Raw genomic sequence first — 14,700 nt, 5'->3', positions numbered from 1 at the left:
TGAGGCGGAAGTGATGTCTCACACTCCCTGGGCGCGGTAAGACGCGGCTTTCTCCTCGCCGCAGGGGGCTACGCGGGGAGCCCGGTCACGGCCTGCTAGGGTCCTGCCGCAGCTTTCCTCAGGGCCTTCCTCCGCCCGCCGGCTGCTTCCCTCCTGAAAAGGCCCGTCGTTTCCTGAGGCGTGCGCTGGGGCGTCCTTGTTTCTGTACGGTTCGCTTCGGTGGTGTATCCTGACGGGGCGGAGTCGTTTGTGTTTTCCTTCAGGTCTAACGCTGAGAAGCAAAGGTAATAAGCTTAAATGATGCGTGCATAATGTATTTTTATGTGTCACTTCACCAGTATCTTATCTGTGTTTGACTGTAGGCTGGATCTCCTCGGAGCTTGGCTGACCAGAGCTGCTCTTGGCAGGAAACCATGAGGAAATACTTTCCATAAAAGTGTCACACAACCAAAGCCATGGCATCATCAGCTAACTTAGACACCGGGGCCCAGCTGATTGTGGAAGAGTGTACCACTAGTTACAGCCTTCCACCCATGCCAGACATCAAGGTGGAGCACCAGCTTGACTCCAGCACAGAGGAGGGCCCATCCCAGAGTGTGGCCATGGGCATGAAGTTCATTTTACCCAATAGATTTGATATGAACGTCTGTTCACGATTTGTGAAGTCTCTGAATGAGGAGGACAGTAAAAATATTCAAGACCAAGTTAACTCTGACCTGGAAGTGGCATCTGTCCTGTTTAAAGGTTGAACTTTATGGTACAAGTTATTATGTCCAGACTGTCTCATCACGCTCTGTTTTTTAAAAAGCCTTTGCCATGTATGTGTGTTAATCAGTAATAGTTTCTAAGATATTTTCTGCAAGCATTTTTTTAATAAGCTTGATGGTTTATTACTGTATAATTCATTTCCCCCAGGATTTTTTTATCACACTTTTAGGTTTGTTGGTTTGATATTTTAATCAAAAAAGTTGAACAGCACAAAAAGCTTTTAATTTATAAAGAGCTGATGCGGATTTTAAAAACAAGGTTATTTCTGGTAGCAAGCTCTCTTAGATGAAAGTCTAAGATGAGCTATACCATGTTGAATGTATATGTATTTACAAAACCTTACTGAAAGCACTGTGTGGTCATTTCAACTTCAGTAGCTTTCTGGACCATGTTTTATCTTTCCACTACAATGACAGAGTAACATCAGTCATGCAGTTGACTTTGTCATATCCATATGGCTGTGCAAAGCCTGTAGTCACTGTAGTGATCATCTTGCTGATTCAGTTTGAAAGTGAATGCTGCTACCATTCTGTAAATTGTTTCCTCCAGCTGTTCTCTAACCACTTCTGTCCAACTTCATAAGAATTGATCTGTGCTCTTTAATGGCAGAGCGTATTGATGGGAAAAATAATTTAAGATTTCTGTTTACCCTTAAAAAGTGTGGTTTTTTTCAGTGTTTGATTCAGTATTTTGGACTCTGAGTAGTTTGTCATTTCATTGTGTTTAATTTTACACTTTTTCTGTAACGAATGCAAACACAGGCCTATTATGGGTTTTCATGATTTTGCTGATCTGTGTTTATAGGCCCTGAATGCTTTCTAGTGGAGCTGCAGACTTGTACGAGAAACTTAGACCCGTCAGCAATAGCGTTCTTTTTCTTAGATAACAATTGTGAACCTTTTAGAAATAGTCCTGCAGATCCAGGGCCAAAAATCCTTGGTAGGTCACTTAATTTGATAACTTCTGCTGTAACTGTTTGGCAAACAAAGTGGAATTTTGTGTTTATCCTGTTACCCTCTTCTTCTTACTGGTTCTCTTACGAAATTTGTACTTGGGTTTATGACCACAAGGTTCTCTATACAGTGAATTCTGTGTGCATGTCAATTAGTTTCCTGTCACTAATTACTAGTGCACACTGGTTTTAAATCAGTTTAGCCAATAACGGAGTTTAACCCTTTAATAATTGGCTTCACAGCCACTTCTGTTGCATTTTCTGTAAGCTGGTTTGGAATTTCTCTATTCCTGCTGGACAAAGACATCCGTAACGCAGTTATAATTTTATCCAACAGGAGTGGAAGAAGTCCTGGTGAAGACCAGAGCTGCATCATATTCTTTGCACTGGAGAGTGCTAGCAAGAGTATTGAATGTCAAGGAATACTTGATAAATGCATGCCAGATGTGTTGGAGATCTAGGCAGAGAGTTTCCTCACTTGGACAGCAAATTGTCTCTGAGTGACATGCCATACTTAACGCGAGGGCTACTAGCATTGTTTTATGTTTTATATTGAAAACAGCTCTTTGGTTCAACTCACATAGTACACAGTAGAAAAAGCACATGCTACATAGATCATGCAGGTGTGTTTGAAAGATCTTACAGCATTGGTGCTTTCTAATTTGATCAGAATCTGTGGCTTTGATTTAATTCTCTTTCTGATACTAAAATTATGTCTGTTTTCTCTGATGTAGCTGAATGCAACATCCATACTTCTCCTTCACCTGGTATCCAAGTAAGACATGTTTATACTCCATCAACTACTAAGCATTTCTCACCAATAAAACAATCAACTACCCTAACTAACAAACATAGGGGAAATGAAGTCTCTACAACACCTCTGCTTGTAAACTGTAAGTATCCTTCTGCCCTTCAGCTAATAATTCTGTTGTGAATTGCAAGTTCAATGCTTGCTGAGTTTTTCCTTTTTTTTTTTTTTTCCCCTCTTTAATACACTTTAATGTAAGAAGAAAACATTGTCTAATGTCACAGTGTTCCAGCCTGTTTTGAGTTCATGACTGAAGTGTATTTTCCAGAACAGGGTCCAAGTCTTGATTTGAAAAGGCAGAGATAATGATTTTTCTGATCCTCTTGGAACTTTAAGCTTTTGTGCTTGATATAATTATTTTCAGAACTTATGAAGCTTAAGTGCTCCAGACTGCTGCAAACATCGCTATCACACATCCTGAAAATCAAGACGACACTATTATTCAAGGTTTTTTTAATTCTTAGTTTCAAGCTTTTTCTCTATAACCCACTTCTTTAAGATTTACTTTGCCTCCTATGAACTACTCTCTTTTTAAATTACTTCTAAATCTTGCATGTGCATCTTTCTTAAACTGAGTAAGGCCAGTGTTAAATAAATTGGGAAAAATAGGTCTTGACATAGACCTCAACCTGACCAAAATAGGCAGTCTTTCTGAAAAAGAAATGAAGATTTCATGCAGAGAACAGGGGGGAAAAAAAAAAAGGACATGGTATATTTACATATTATGTAATTGTTAGCTGATTTTCTTAGATCTGGATCTCGTGTAGATCTGAGTTCATTTATTACATATATTTCTTCCTGAGTATCTTTCAGATTTGGCCCAGGTTATGATTGTCAGAACCATGCACCTGTGCAATATTTACTGTGGGATCAGAGAGGTCTCTTTTGTAACTCCTTAAAGAGTTCCACTTTAAGTCTTTATGGCTTGGAACTTTCAATTAAAAATTACAAAAAAAAACTCACCACTTTATTCTTCCTTGGTAGATATCATGTTGTACATAGTTCTGTAAGGTTTGCTATGCCCCACCTTGTAGTGAATAAGAGTCACATTTGGGGCTTCCAGATATTTTGTGATCTCTTCACACAATAAATGTCATTTGTAAATTACACAGTCGTAAAATATCAAAATAAGTTTGTTTTAATTTGATAAATGTTCTTAATATGCTCTTGGGTTGCTGACTAAAAATGGGAGAGGGTAGCACTTTGCCATCTGAGAAGTCAATGTAAGAAGCACCTTTTTAGCATAATTTCTACATTAATTAAAAAATTGTGGAAACCTATTAAATTCTTTGGAAAGTTCTCACATTTTATGATAATGATGCAGAGTAAAAGGTGATATATATATCAACACTGTCATGTCTGGACTCTGTATAGCTCAAGCCAACGGATATTCTATGCCCACCTCCAAACATCAGAATGAAAACTGATGTGTGTATCACCTCTTCTTGCTTTCATTTCTGCAGCTTTATCAGTTCACCAGCTGGCTGCTCAGGGAGAAATGTTGTATCTGGCCACACGTATTGAACAGGGTGAGTCTGAGGAAAGGTTAAATACCTCCCTCTTTATCTCATGCACTTATATCCTGCTACACTCAACTTTTTCCCTGAAGATGCATTCAAGAGATCTCCAAATCTGATACGATTGAGTGTCCTTTCCAACTTTTGACTTTTGAGATACCTATTCTTTGCAGGTGAACTGTTGTTTTCTATGACTCTTGATTCATTCAGTGCTTTGATTTGCATTTAAAATGAAACATTAACATTGATGGAAGTTGAGAAGTCTGTTATTTTCCCTGCTTCCTGCACTATGTGGGTGATCCGTAAACTTTAAGAGAATGTTAATTCTATAAAAAGAGATAAAGTTGGCTTGGTTTTTGTTGTTGCTGTTGTTATTTATCATTTAAATGCATACTACTAATTGAAGCTTTCTGATTCTATTTAATTAATATGATCAACATAGAGAACTATATGTTGAGAATTTAAGCTATGGATCATGCCTGCTATATAAGAGCACTCATTCCAAGTTGTATTGTATTCTTCAGCATTATAGCTGTGTCTATAGTACATATAGAAAATGTCAACCTTTACATTTGTATTATGTTAAATTGAGTACTGTACACAGTATATGCTTACTCTGTTATTAATAACCAAGCTTGTTTTCAGTCCTTCTGTTAAAACTTTCATAGAAAGCAAGAAGTGAATATCCGAGTCTGTATACCTTCTCAGTGAGTTGACTGGAGGTCAAATTGTTTTTTGAAATGTTAGTAATCAATGAAAATATTTACTATGGTGCCCAATGGAAATTTAAAGGATTCAGATACAAAATCCAACTAATTCAGTTGGCTGCTTGTTTAAAAAAAAAAAAGTTTTTCTTTTTTCCTTTATGTAGACTTTAATTGTTTCCATGTAGCAACCTGTTGATTACATGAACTAGGGGGGAATATGTTTATACTGCAAGTCTGTGGCTCACTGTTGAAAAAGTGCCTAAAGTGTATTTCTTTTCAAGCAGGACTTGTCTGCAAATATGAAGCCTATATTATAGGCAACTTACAACTTTTCTTCTGAGTAAAAACAGAGCTGGGTTTATAGAACCTAAAAACAAAAACTCAGCTACTAAATTTTACTTTAGTCTTTTTTTTTTTTTTCCCTTGGACAAGGATATTTTCACAACCACTGTTATAGAAATTTATTTTTAAAGTTAAAATCTGATTGACTTTAGAATATGCTCCTACCTCAGTTCATTCACAATGGATATGCCTACACGTTCATTCTACCAGCTCATACGTTATGAAAGGGATTAATAAGTGGTATATTTTGCTTTGAACAGAAAATGTAATCAATCATAAGGATGAAGAAGGATTTACCCCTCTGATGTGGGCTGCAGCTCATGGGCAGATAGCAGTAGTGGAATTTCTCCTCCAGAATGTAAGAAAAAAGAGCACACTTCATTTTAAATTTTTTAATTTACTTTGTAGTTTATTTACTCTAAGTTTTGTCAGTTTGAAACTTGGAAAGTTTTACTCTAAGTTTTGTCAGTTTGAAACTTGGAAAGTTCTCTGTAAAACCTCACTTTGAAACAAATTGGTTAACTTGCTTTTTTTTTTTTTTTTTTCCCCATTATTTCAGGGTGCGGATCCTCAGATTTTGGGGAAAGGGCGAGAAAGTGCACTCTCACTGGCTTGCAGCAAAGGGTACACAGATATTGTGAAAATGCTGCTTGACTGTGGAGTTGATGTCAATGAGTATGACTGGGTAAGTCTTTAGCTTGAATTTTCATCAGTGTATGCCGTGGTCAGAACTTTGCAGCAGAGCATAACATTGGCTTGGACTTTAAAATTGTTCTCCCAAACTTACACAGGATGTTCTTTGATAACATAAAAGTTGGTGCTGCTAATTCTGACTTTCTGGTAAAAAAGAGAATGAAATTAATGCTGAGTGCAATTAGAAGTGTGAGATTATATATCACTTAATGTCACTGGTAGATGAAAAAAGATGGAAGTTACAGAGAACTAAAACTGATAACCTGATTTTTGTGTAAAACTCATGAAGTCTCGTTCTGATATCATAGAATAGCCTGGGTTGAAAAGAACCTCAAAGATCATATAGTTTCAACCTCCCTGCTCTGGCAGGGTTGCCAGCCTCTAGACCAGGCTGCCCAGAGCCACATCCAGCCTGGCTCTGATTGTGTCCAGGGATGAATATGTGATATATAGAACTATACTGGTATGCTAAGGACTTAAAATTCCAGGCCACTCAATTGCTAAGTGTCTAAGGCTTTTTACTGCTTTTGCAGAATGGAGGTACGCCTCTACTGTATGCAGTGCATGGGAACCATGTGAAATGTGTAAAAATTCTTCTTGGTAAGCAGCCTATCCAAAATGAATTATCTGTATGGATGTGTTATCAGTTCTTACTGTCAAAGATCTGACTTGGTTTTCCTTTCATGTTTTGCATAGAAAATGGTGCTGATCCAACTATCGAAACAGATGCTGGCTATAATTCCATGGATTTGGCTGTAGCCTTGGGCTATCGGAGTGGTAGGTATTGCAAATGCACATTCTTTGATTTTTATTTTTGCTGCTCCTTGTTCATGCAGCTGCTGCAATGGCCTAATACAGTTTTATTAGTTATAAAGCTGACAGAAGATTCCTCTTCTCAGAGCCTTAACACCTCTAAATATGTCAGTACAAAATTAGTATTTTTTCTTATTGGTTCAGAAAGCCGAGTCCCTGGTGAGAAAATGGCAGTGGCATGAAGTGTGTAGGTCTGTTGCAGTCATGATCCAGGCAGGGAGAGATGAGCTGCTCCCCAGCCCCGTGCAAGAACTGTGAGTTATACTGGGCAATAATAACAGTGCATCCAGCCCTTCCAAACCACTCAACCCAGTGCAACATGTTTTGTTGGCATGTGATGCAAACTTCTTGCTTGTACTAGATCTGGTTTGCCTTGAAGGCAGACATAAAGAATGCAGAGATTAGTGAAGCAAGCTACCCTATTTGGCTCTGGAAGACACAGAGGCGAAGATTGGATTCTTCACTGTTTTTTTTTTTCCCCTCATGCTGCCTTCAGTTTGAAAGCTGTGAAGTATCAGTTGTTACAGAATCTGGAACTAAATCTCAAATAAGCCAGAACAGCACATGTTGCTCCTACAAGCAGAGTCCTAATACACATATGCAGGAGCCAGTAACTTCAGAGGTATTTAGATGTAGGACTCCTTCAAGAGCTCAATCTCTAAATTGCTTAAGAGATGTAGTTTCTAATAAGCCATTTATACATTTTAAGATTTGCTTGGCATATGCCTATTCAAACCAGAGAACAGATCATCATCCCCATCTGCCTTCAAACCATTTATGTTGTTTTTGATTATGTGAGGTGCTTCTTTTCTGAAGGAATGTAAACTGCCTTCTCAAAGTGGATTAATTCCTGCCTGTTAGTATCTGCCAGAAAAAAACAGTAAAGATCTTAAAGACTTGAACAAACATTGAACCCTGATTAACCAAATCATTTCTTGGCTTTAGTTCAACAGGTTATTGAGTCTCATTTATTAAAGCTACTTCAAAGTATCAAGGAATAACGGCTGGCTCTTTCATGGCTGTCAGTTCTCATCTTGGAGGTTTTGACTCCATTTTAGCCCTGTAATCACTGAAAAGAGGTGTTTGTTTTGTAAGTTTACCTCAGTTCAGTTATTTGCTGGTTTTACTTAAGCCAGGCATGTCCAACCTGTGGCCTGCCCCATCATGTCAGTAGCTCTGTCAAACAGTGTTACTGTGCTCTATGTATCAGTTGTAGTCTCCATGGAAATAAATAGGATACATTACTTTTGAAACAGCCTACATATTTGCATCCCAAGATAATTCCTATTCACCCAGTTTGGCCCAGACAAGCTGACAGGTTGGACACCCATGACTTAAGCTTTTAAATATGCTTTCTGTTTCATAGAAGTATGTTATGTCATCCTTTTCTTAAATGTATTTTATATAACCTTGAAAGAAAAGGTCTGTTGTCATGCATGAAAAACTGAATAAAACCTGTTTTCATCCTGTAAGTGTTCACATAGTACACTGGATGGCACAGTGCCATCCACAGGATTCTCCTTGTTCCTATCATTGATCCATATTCACAGGAAGATGATTGTTTAGATACTGAGTTGTGTCACCATAGAAAAAAGATGTTTTTACTGTTAGTAGTATCCAAATGTGTGTCATGTGTGATTGTTTTCAAGATCTTCAGCTAATATTATTGTGTCAACTATTGTCTTTGTATGATTTTTAAGAAGTTAATAAATTTAATGACCTTGGTGGTAGTTTTGATTCCTGGCTGATTTATTTTCATATCCTTCTGCCTTCTTCTTGTATTCATGAAACAACTGGACCAAAGTGTTCTTCACATAAACTTACCTGGTATAAGGAAGTCCAAGTGCAAAATATTTTGCTCCTAAATATCCTCCCTGCACTGGCTGATCAGAAGATATCAACAGTGTGGAAAAGAAGCCAGAACTTACTGCGGTCCAGCTGCCTTTAGCTGATGTGTGGCACTTTCCTTGTCCTGAAGTAGCTGCTTGAGGTACAACAGCACTATGGTTTCGAACAGTTGAAAAAGTAGGCAAAGTTAAATAATTTCCTGAGACCCCACACTTAGTTGGAACTACACTAGAGTGATGAACACATTATATTTTTACACACATAATGAAAAAAACTTTTTAAATAGACTTCAGAAGTTTGTTTTCCCTTTGACAGCACATATGCATCCCTTATGCAGTGTTTACATAAGCACTTAGTAATTGTGTCCACTAGAGGTCTGTCATCTGTATGCATAAATACACCTTTGAGCCCCTCCTTTCTCTCTCAGTCAATTGGTAATAAACCAAATTTAAAATTTGCCTTCCAGAAGCAGCTCAAAAACCATGAGTGGATCCAGGTAATTTATTAACTGTATTTCTAGTGTTGTTTAATTTTTCCATTTGAAATTCATTTCATAAACAAATGGAAACCATACTATTTACAGCACTGTGATCCCAAGCAAAGTACTGGAAGGCTGAGGATAGTCCAGCTGGGTTCTTTGGGACTAAGCCCCCCCCCCCCAAAAAAAAAGATATTCCAAATGCTAGAATTTGTTATTTCATTTGTTATTTCAACATGTTCCCTAGGGGCCAGTATTGGAGCCCATCCTGATTAGTATCTTGATGATTTGGATGAAGGAATGGAGTGCACCCTCACCATGTCTGCAGATGACGTCAAGCTGAGTGGAAGTGTCAATCTGCCTGAGAGTAGGAAAGCCCTACAAAGGGATCTGGAGTGATGGGCTGAGGCCAATGGCATGAAGTTAAACAAGACCAAGTGCTGGCTCCTGTACTTTGTTCACAACAGCTCCATGCAATGCTACAGGCTTGGGCCAGAATGGCTGAAAAATTGCATGGATGAGAAAGATCTAGGAGTGTTGGTCAGTGCTTGGCTGAGCAAAAGTCAGCAGTGTACCCAGATGGCAAGAAGGCCAACCACATTCTGGCTTCTATCAGAAATAACACTGTCAACAGGAGCAGGGAGGTGATTGACCCTCTGTACTCAGTCCTGGTGAGGCTGCACGTTAAGAACTGTGTTCAGTTTTGGCCCCTCACTACAAGAAAGACACTGAGGCCCTGGAGTATGTCCACAGAAGAGCAATGAAGCTGGTGACGGGCCTGGAGCACAAATCTTACAGGGAGTGGCTGAGGGAACTGAGATTGTTTAGGCTGGAAAAGAGAAGGCTCAGAGGAGACCTTAGAGCTCTCTACAGTAACCCAGTTGTGGTTGTGGTGAGGTGGAGGTCAGCTTCTTCTCCCAGGTAACACTGGTACAACAGTGACGGACTTAATGGCCTTAAATTGCACCAGTGGAGATTCGGGTTGGACATTAGGGAAAATTCTCAGAAAGAGCAGCAAGGTACTGGAACAGGCTGCCCAGGGAGGTGGTGGAGTCAGCATCTCCGGAGGTGTTTAAAGAAAGGGTAGATGTTGTTGTACTCAGGGACACAGCTTAGCGGGCAATATTTGTGGCAGGTGGATGGTTGGACTGGAGGATCTTAGAGGTCTTTTCCAACCTTAACGATTTTATGATGACTGAATATACAGTAAGAGAAAATGTAGGGAAAACAACATGGATTAATTTGTGGCCTAGTTTCTCTTTGTCATGAGACTTTTGTGTAGCGTACACAGGATGTATATGAGGTCAGAATTAACCTCTGAATTGTGTTTTTTTGTGAGAGCCAGTCAGGAGCTCCATTTCTTCCTAAAGCTGAAATCTTAAATGTAAAGAAACACAAAATAAATATTTTGAAGCAAGAAAATGTAACCGATCTTGGTGGTGTCAGTGAAACATTTGCTACATGTATACTCTTCCCTTTTATGTTATTAGCAGTTCTATCATATTACACTTTGAATTATGATTTAATCAAATTAAACACTATTATTCTGATGTGGTTTGAAAGCAAAGAGAAAGATTGTTTGAAATCTAGAAGAAAAAAAAAAATTTAATACATAGGTTGCTCTGAAAGCAACGTTTCCACAGAAACTACAACAAAGAACAGTAATACTATCACGGAATAAATTCTCAGCTATGAAACACTACTTTTTGACATAGTCACCACCATGAGCTGTGCATTTTCACCAGTGACAAACAAGAGCCTCCATACTGTGCTCATAAAAATGTGCACCAATGGGGGTAACCACTGTCACTGTCACCACTGCTAAAACACACCACCCACACCTCACTGTGCTCACATCCACTGTTTGGTCTCCAGAAACATTCAGTAAGTGTTAATGAATGTCAGTGGGTGTCACTTTTTCTGCATGGAAGCGTTCAATTCTACACTTTTGCCTCAGACACCAACATAATAAAATAGGAGGCATTACTTTTGGAGCAGCCTTACTGTGTAAGTAATTCTAAAATAATACGAAGTGGCAGTTACTGCAAAGTTTCATATTGGAAACACTGAGATTTAATGGTCTATGTAAAAATAAATATAAAACTTCCATATTTGTTGAGATGATAAAATGCAACCTAAGACATCCTTTGAAAAATCGTGCTATTTAAGTATCCATAAGGAATAAAACTTCCTTCTTCATCATTTGTGTTAAGGGAAAGTAATTGTTCTAAATGATGAACAAGCCAGTACCTGCTTTGTATTTTGTCTTAAACTTCAGTCAATATTGAGTTTCTATGAAATAAATTGATTAGTAGTTATCTATTACTTGAAAATGTATCCTAGAAATTTTTTTCAGATAAGATGGAAAAATAGAGGGATGTGGATTAAGATAGTAAAATATAAATTCTTCTTGCCTACTTTTTTTTTTTTCTGTAGAATTTCAAGCATTGATATCAGATAATCTCTAAGTGTCTCACAGAAAATGGGTACAAGGGTGAAGGTGGTTGTCTCTTCAGAAGCTCTTTTCCTGCATTAAGAGCCCTTTTCTTAGCACAACCTTTGCTGCTAAAGCAGTGAACATCAAAGTGAACTTTCCTGTGGCCCTTGTGAGGATCTTGTGGGGAACAACTGACAGTATTTCATAACCAAATTTTGAAGTATCAGCCAGCTGGTTCTCAGCGAGCAGTTGCCACAGCTGCTGGTGCAGAGAGAGAACACCAGCAGTTACCTTGGAACCACCAGAATCCTTGGGTCTGGGTGCTGCACAGCATTTCCTCACTGCAGCATGCCACAATACCTGAGGAAACTTCTGAGATCAAAATCTGACTCCATGTTGATTCTCTGCAAGCCTCTTGCTCAAACTCATTCCCCAAAGTGATTTCTTATGGGAGTATTAAAATATTTACATTTGAAGGTGAATGATAGTAAACTGCATTTCAAATTACTGACAAACAGTTGCCTTTTCTGATTAAGGAAATTATTTTTTGCTATTCAATGTGCAGTATGTGACCAGCGAGGTAAAGAACTGTGCCTCCCAAAGCCGATTCCCTAGCACAGTTTGATGTAGTAATAATAGCCAAATACTTCAGAGCTGCACAAAGTCCTTGTCTCCTTCACTCACGTGATGTTGCAGGTTACTGTGGTCTGTTTCACAGAGAGCATATGCAACAGATGAACTCCAGCCTGCAATACAGTGGGTAGGATGCTTATCACAATTAACATTCATTTACAGCTACTTCTGTCTGAAGTAGATTGGAGACCATACAGCGAAGGCAGACCGCCTTTATCTGTCTGGCAGGGAAGTAAATGAGAACCAAAGAAGAAAGCAGCTCTGTTAGAGCTACAAATGGGAATCTCTCCTGCCAAATGTAAAGTTCTGTTTTCTCCATTAGAGCACAGGGAAATTGCTTTCCCACAAGCAATAGTCAATACAGATACTGAAGAACAACCAACAAAGACAGACAGCAAAGGACATAAACAAATTGTTAATGTTTGATTAAAAGAAGCTAAGATTATATCTCTAAAGTGATTCATAAAGGAACACAAATTTAGATCTACACATCTCCATCTACGCAGTTACTTGAGTACAACGCCAGCATTAATATTTGCATGCGACTTTGATAAGCAGTTTATAATGCTCCTCCTTGCTGCCCTGTTTTTCTTCAAGACCAGTCGCTAGTTCCACTGTTGCTGTTGCTCTCTTTGCTCATCTTGCTCCCTGTATTCCCCACTTGAAGTTGAGATGATTGTTGCAAAAAGCCTCAACTCACTTCTTCCTCCCATAGCTTCTCCCTTCGTTTAAAATGCTGTCAGCATCCCACACTGTCCTCATGTCCCTGGAGAGCTGGTGGTCACAGTGAGGAGCTGAGGACAAGGCAGGATGGACCTTGTGCCAGTCATCACCTGCTCTGGTCCTAGGGACAAACATTGCCTGTGATAGAGGATTTCTGCATCACTCTCCTTCAGACAGAACACAGCAAGTAGTACCAAGAGGATACTCCTGCAGCAGGACACACTCCTGCTACCAGGCACTAAATGCAGAGCTTTCAGTCATTACTTCAAACTCTTCAGCAAAACAGCATTCTGTCCAGGGAAGGTTGTTGCTCCCAGACAAGCAGGACATCTGAAGCTTCAAAGCACAGTTTCAACATCCCACAAGCCATGAGGAGGTACACTGTACCCTGCTAGGGCTAGGCACCGTAACAATGCTGACATGCTAATTAGTACTTATTCAAACAGACATACGTATTTGGGAAGGAGAAAGTTTATTTGTAGTCACTGTAATGGAATAAAATTGTAGTGCATTTTGCAAGAGAAAGCTGAGCATGAGGGGCATTCCAGCAGAGATTTTCCTGGGCGCTGTGGACCATATTTTTTTCCTTAAGAACAATGGTATAAATCACTGCAGTGCAGACAGGACTGTCACTAGGCAGATCATCATTAGCATTGTTACAGCCATTCTGCTCACATGAACCTCCAGCTGTGCATCACGTGTTTTCAGGAAGTACTCAGCTCAGTCTGGCAATGAAAGTACAACAGGGCGAAGGAGATACCTGGTCACCAGGAGCTCTGAAGATCAGAGATGTTGAGTGAGGTTAGATCTAGGAACTATGTCTGAACAGATTTTTCTGATGAGGCTGATCTGTCACCACATGAAGCCAGCAGTTCTTAAAGCATGCAGCACAGCAGAGCACATCCATTTTCAGAAGATGCACTCTGATGGAGCCAGCCATGCACACAAACATCAGCACACTGGGGAAGTTCTCAGAACACAACAGAAAGAGAGATGTAAACTGCATGGCAACAAGGTGAGCCATGATTCTGGGGTTGCACTGCACAGTTCATCCTTTGTTCATCCTTTTTTTTGCAAGCAGCAGCCACATAATCCCCAAATAATCCCCTAAAAACACAATAGATTGAATATCCTGACTTGCAGCGTGGGTAATATTGCTTTGATTCATTACTTCATGTGCCCTTTTTCTTTCTTTTTAAAGCACTTAAACCAAAACACGGCAAATACAGCTTTATGACTCTTCATAACCCTGAAGTTTTCCTAGCGCATCAGCATTTGTTTCATAAAGAGCAAACACAGCTAACAGTCCAGTGCCATCTTCACATAAATCACAGTATGTGATCAGAATACTCAGAAGTAGTACTACTACTGATCTGATTGCTCTACTCAACACTTCTAAATCACCATCAATAAGAGAACTTTGGATGTTGTTGTAGGCAAGTTGACATGCCAACCCTTAGTCAGGCTTCTAGAACAGCTGAAAATGGGAAGGTCTGGCTAAACCCTATAAATACCTGCACCCTGAATTTGTTCCGTCTGGATGCACCTAGATTGTCTTCAGCATTATAACCTACAGATTCAAAAAACAGTTGCTTCCAAAAATACATAATAAAATCAGCTTGCTTCACTTTCCTCTATCTGTGTTACAAGATCTATCATGAATACTGGGTAAGATCATAGGGCTAGCAATATTGCCACTGTTTCCAAAAAGGATTTTGTTTAGAAGCACTCTGTTTGCATACTCACTTAAAAGACATGTGTTTCTCTACATTAGTAGTTATATTTTGGAGGCTCAAATTCCCCTTGGAGTTAAACTTAGAGCCTGCTGATACAGTCTGTCAAACACACTGCATTTTCTAATTGGACCAGAGAGCCACAGAGACGGAACATAAACGAAAAGCAAGGTAAAAACAACTGCATGCTTTGAAACAAATGACAGTGCTTTCTTTTCTAGGTACAAATATTTAAAACATGCTAAAAT

At 39.1% G+C, this 14,700-nt stretch overlaps 1 protein-coding gene across 3 annotated transcripts; it reads left to right on the top strand.

Annotated features, from left to right (window-relative positions):
* Positions 1-11: 11 nt before the first annotated feature.
* Positions 12-8,367, top strand: ANKRA2 (ankyrin repeat family A member 2). 3 transcript variants are annotated; one of them, XM_031602592.2, is made up of 10 exons: positions 12-284; positions 363-744; positions 1,573-1,707; positions 2,455-2,613; positions 3,992-4,057; positions 5,355-5,452; positions 5,654-5,779; positions 6,321-6,387; positions 6,484-6,564; positions 7,546-8,356. In XM_031602592.2, exons 2-10 carry the CDS (start codon positions 456-458, stop codon positions 7,599-7,601), a joined length of 1,077 nt encoding a protein of 358 aa, XP_031458452.2. In that variant the 5' UTR covers positions 12-284; positions 363-455; the 3' UTR covers positions 7,602-8,356. The 3 variants fall into 3 exon arrangements, with proteins under 3 accessions (XP_031458452.2, XP_031458453.1, XP_089987418.1); XM_031602593.2 differs by lacking the exon at positions 1,573-1,707 and having other exon boundaries at positions 14-284; XM_090131292.1 differs by lacking the exon at positions 12-284 and having other exon boundaries at positions 615-818; positions 7,546-8,367.
* The last annotated feature ends 6,333 nt before the right edge of the window (positions 8,368-14,700 follow it).

This window comes from Phasianus colchicus, chromosome Z (assembly GCF_987193195.1).
Source record: "Phasianus colchicus chromosome Z, bPhaCol1.hap1.1, whole genome shotgun sequence".
Lineage (NCBI taxonomy): Eukaryota > Metazoa > Chordata > Aves > Galliformes > Phasianidae > Phasianus > Phasianus colchicus.
Note: the sequence above shows the minus strand (reverse complement) of the source record. Positions and strands in the feature narration are given on the sequence as shown.

Bases quoted from the DNA above. Each gene is read 5' to 3' on its own strand.
- ANKRA2 (XM_031602592.2), top strand. From the start codon at position 456: ATGGCATCATCAGCTAACTTAGACACCGGGGCCCAGCTGATTGTGGAA. The intron at 2,614-3,991 runs GTAAGTATCCTT...TCATTTCTGCAG, and splicing joins AACACCTCTGCTTGTAAACT to CTTTATCAGTTCACCAGCTG. The intron at 6,388-6,483 runs GTAAGCAGCCTA...TGTTTTGCATAG, and splicing joins ATGTGTAAAAATTCTTCTTG to AAAATGGTGCTGATCCAACT.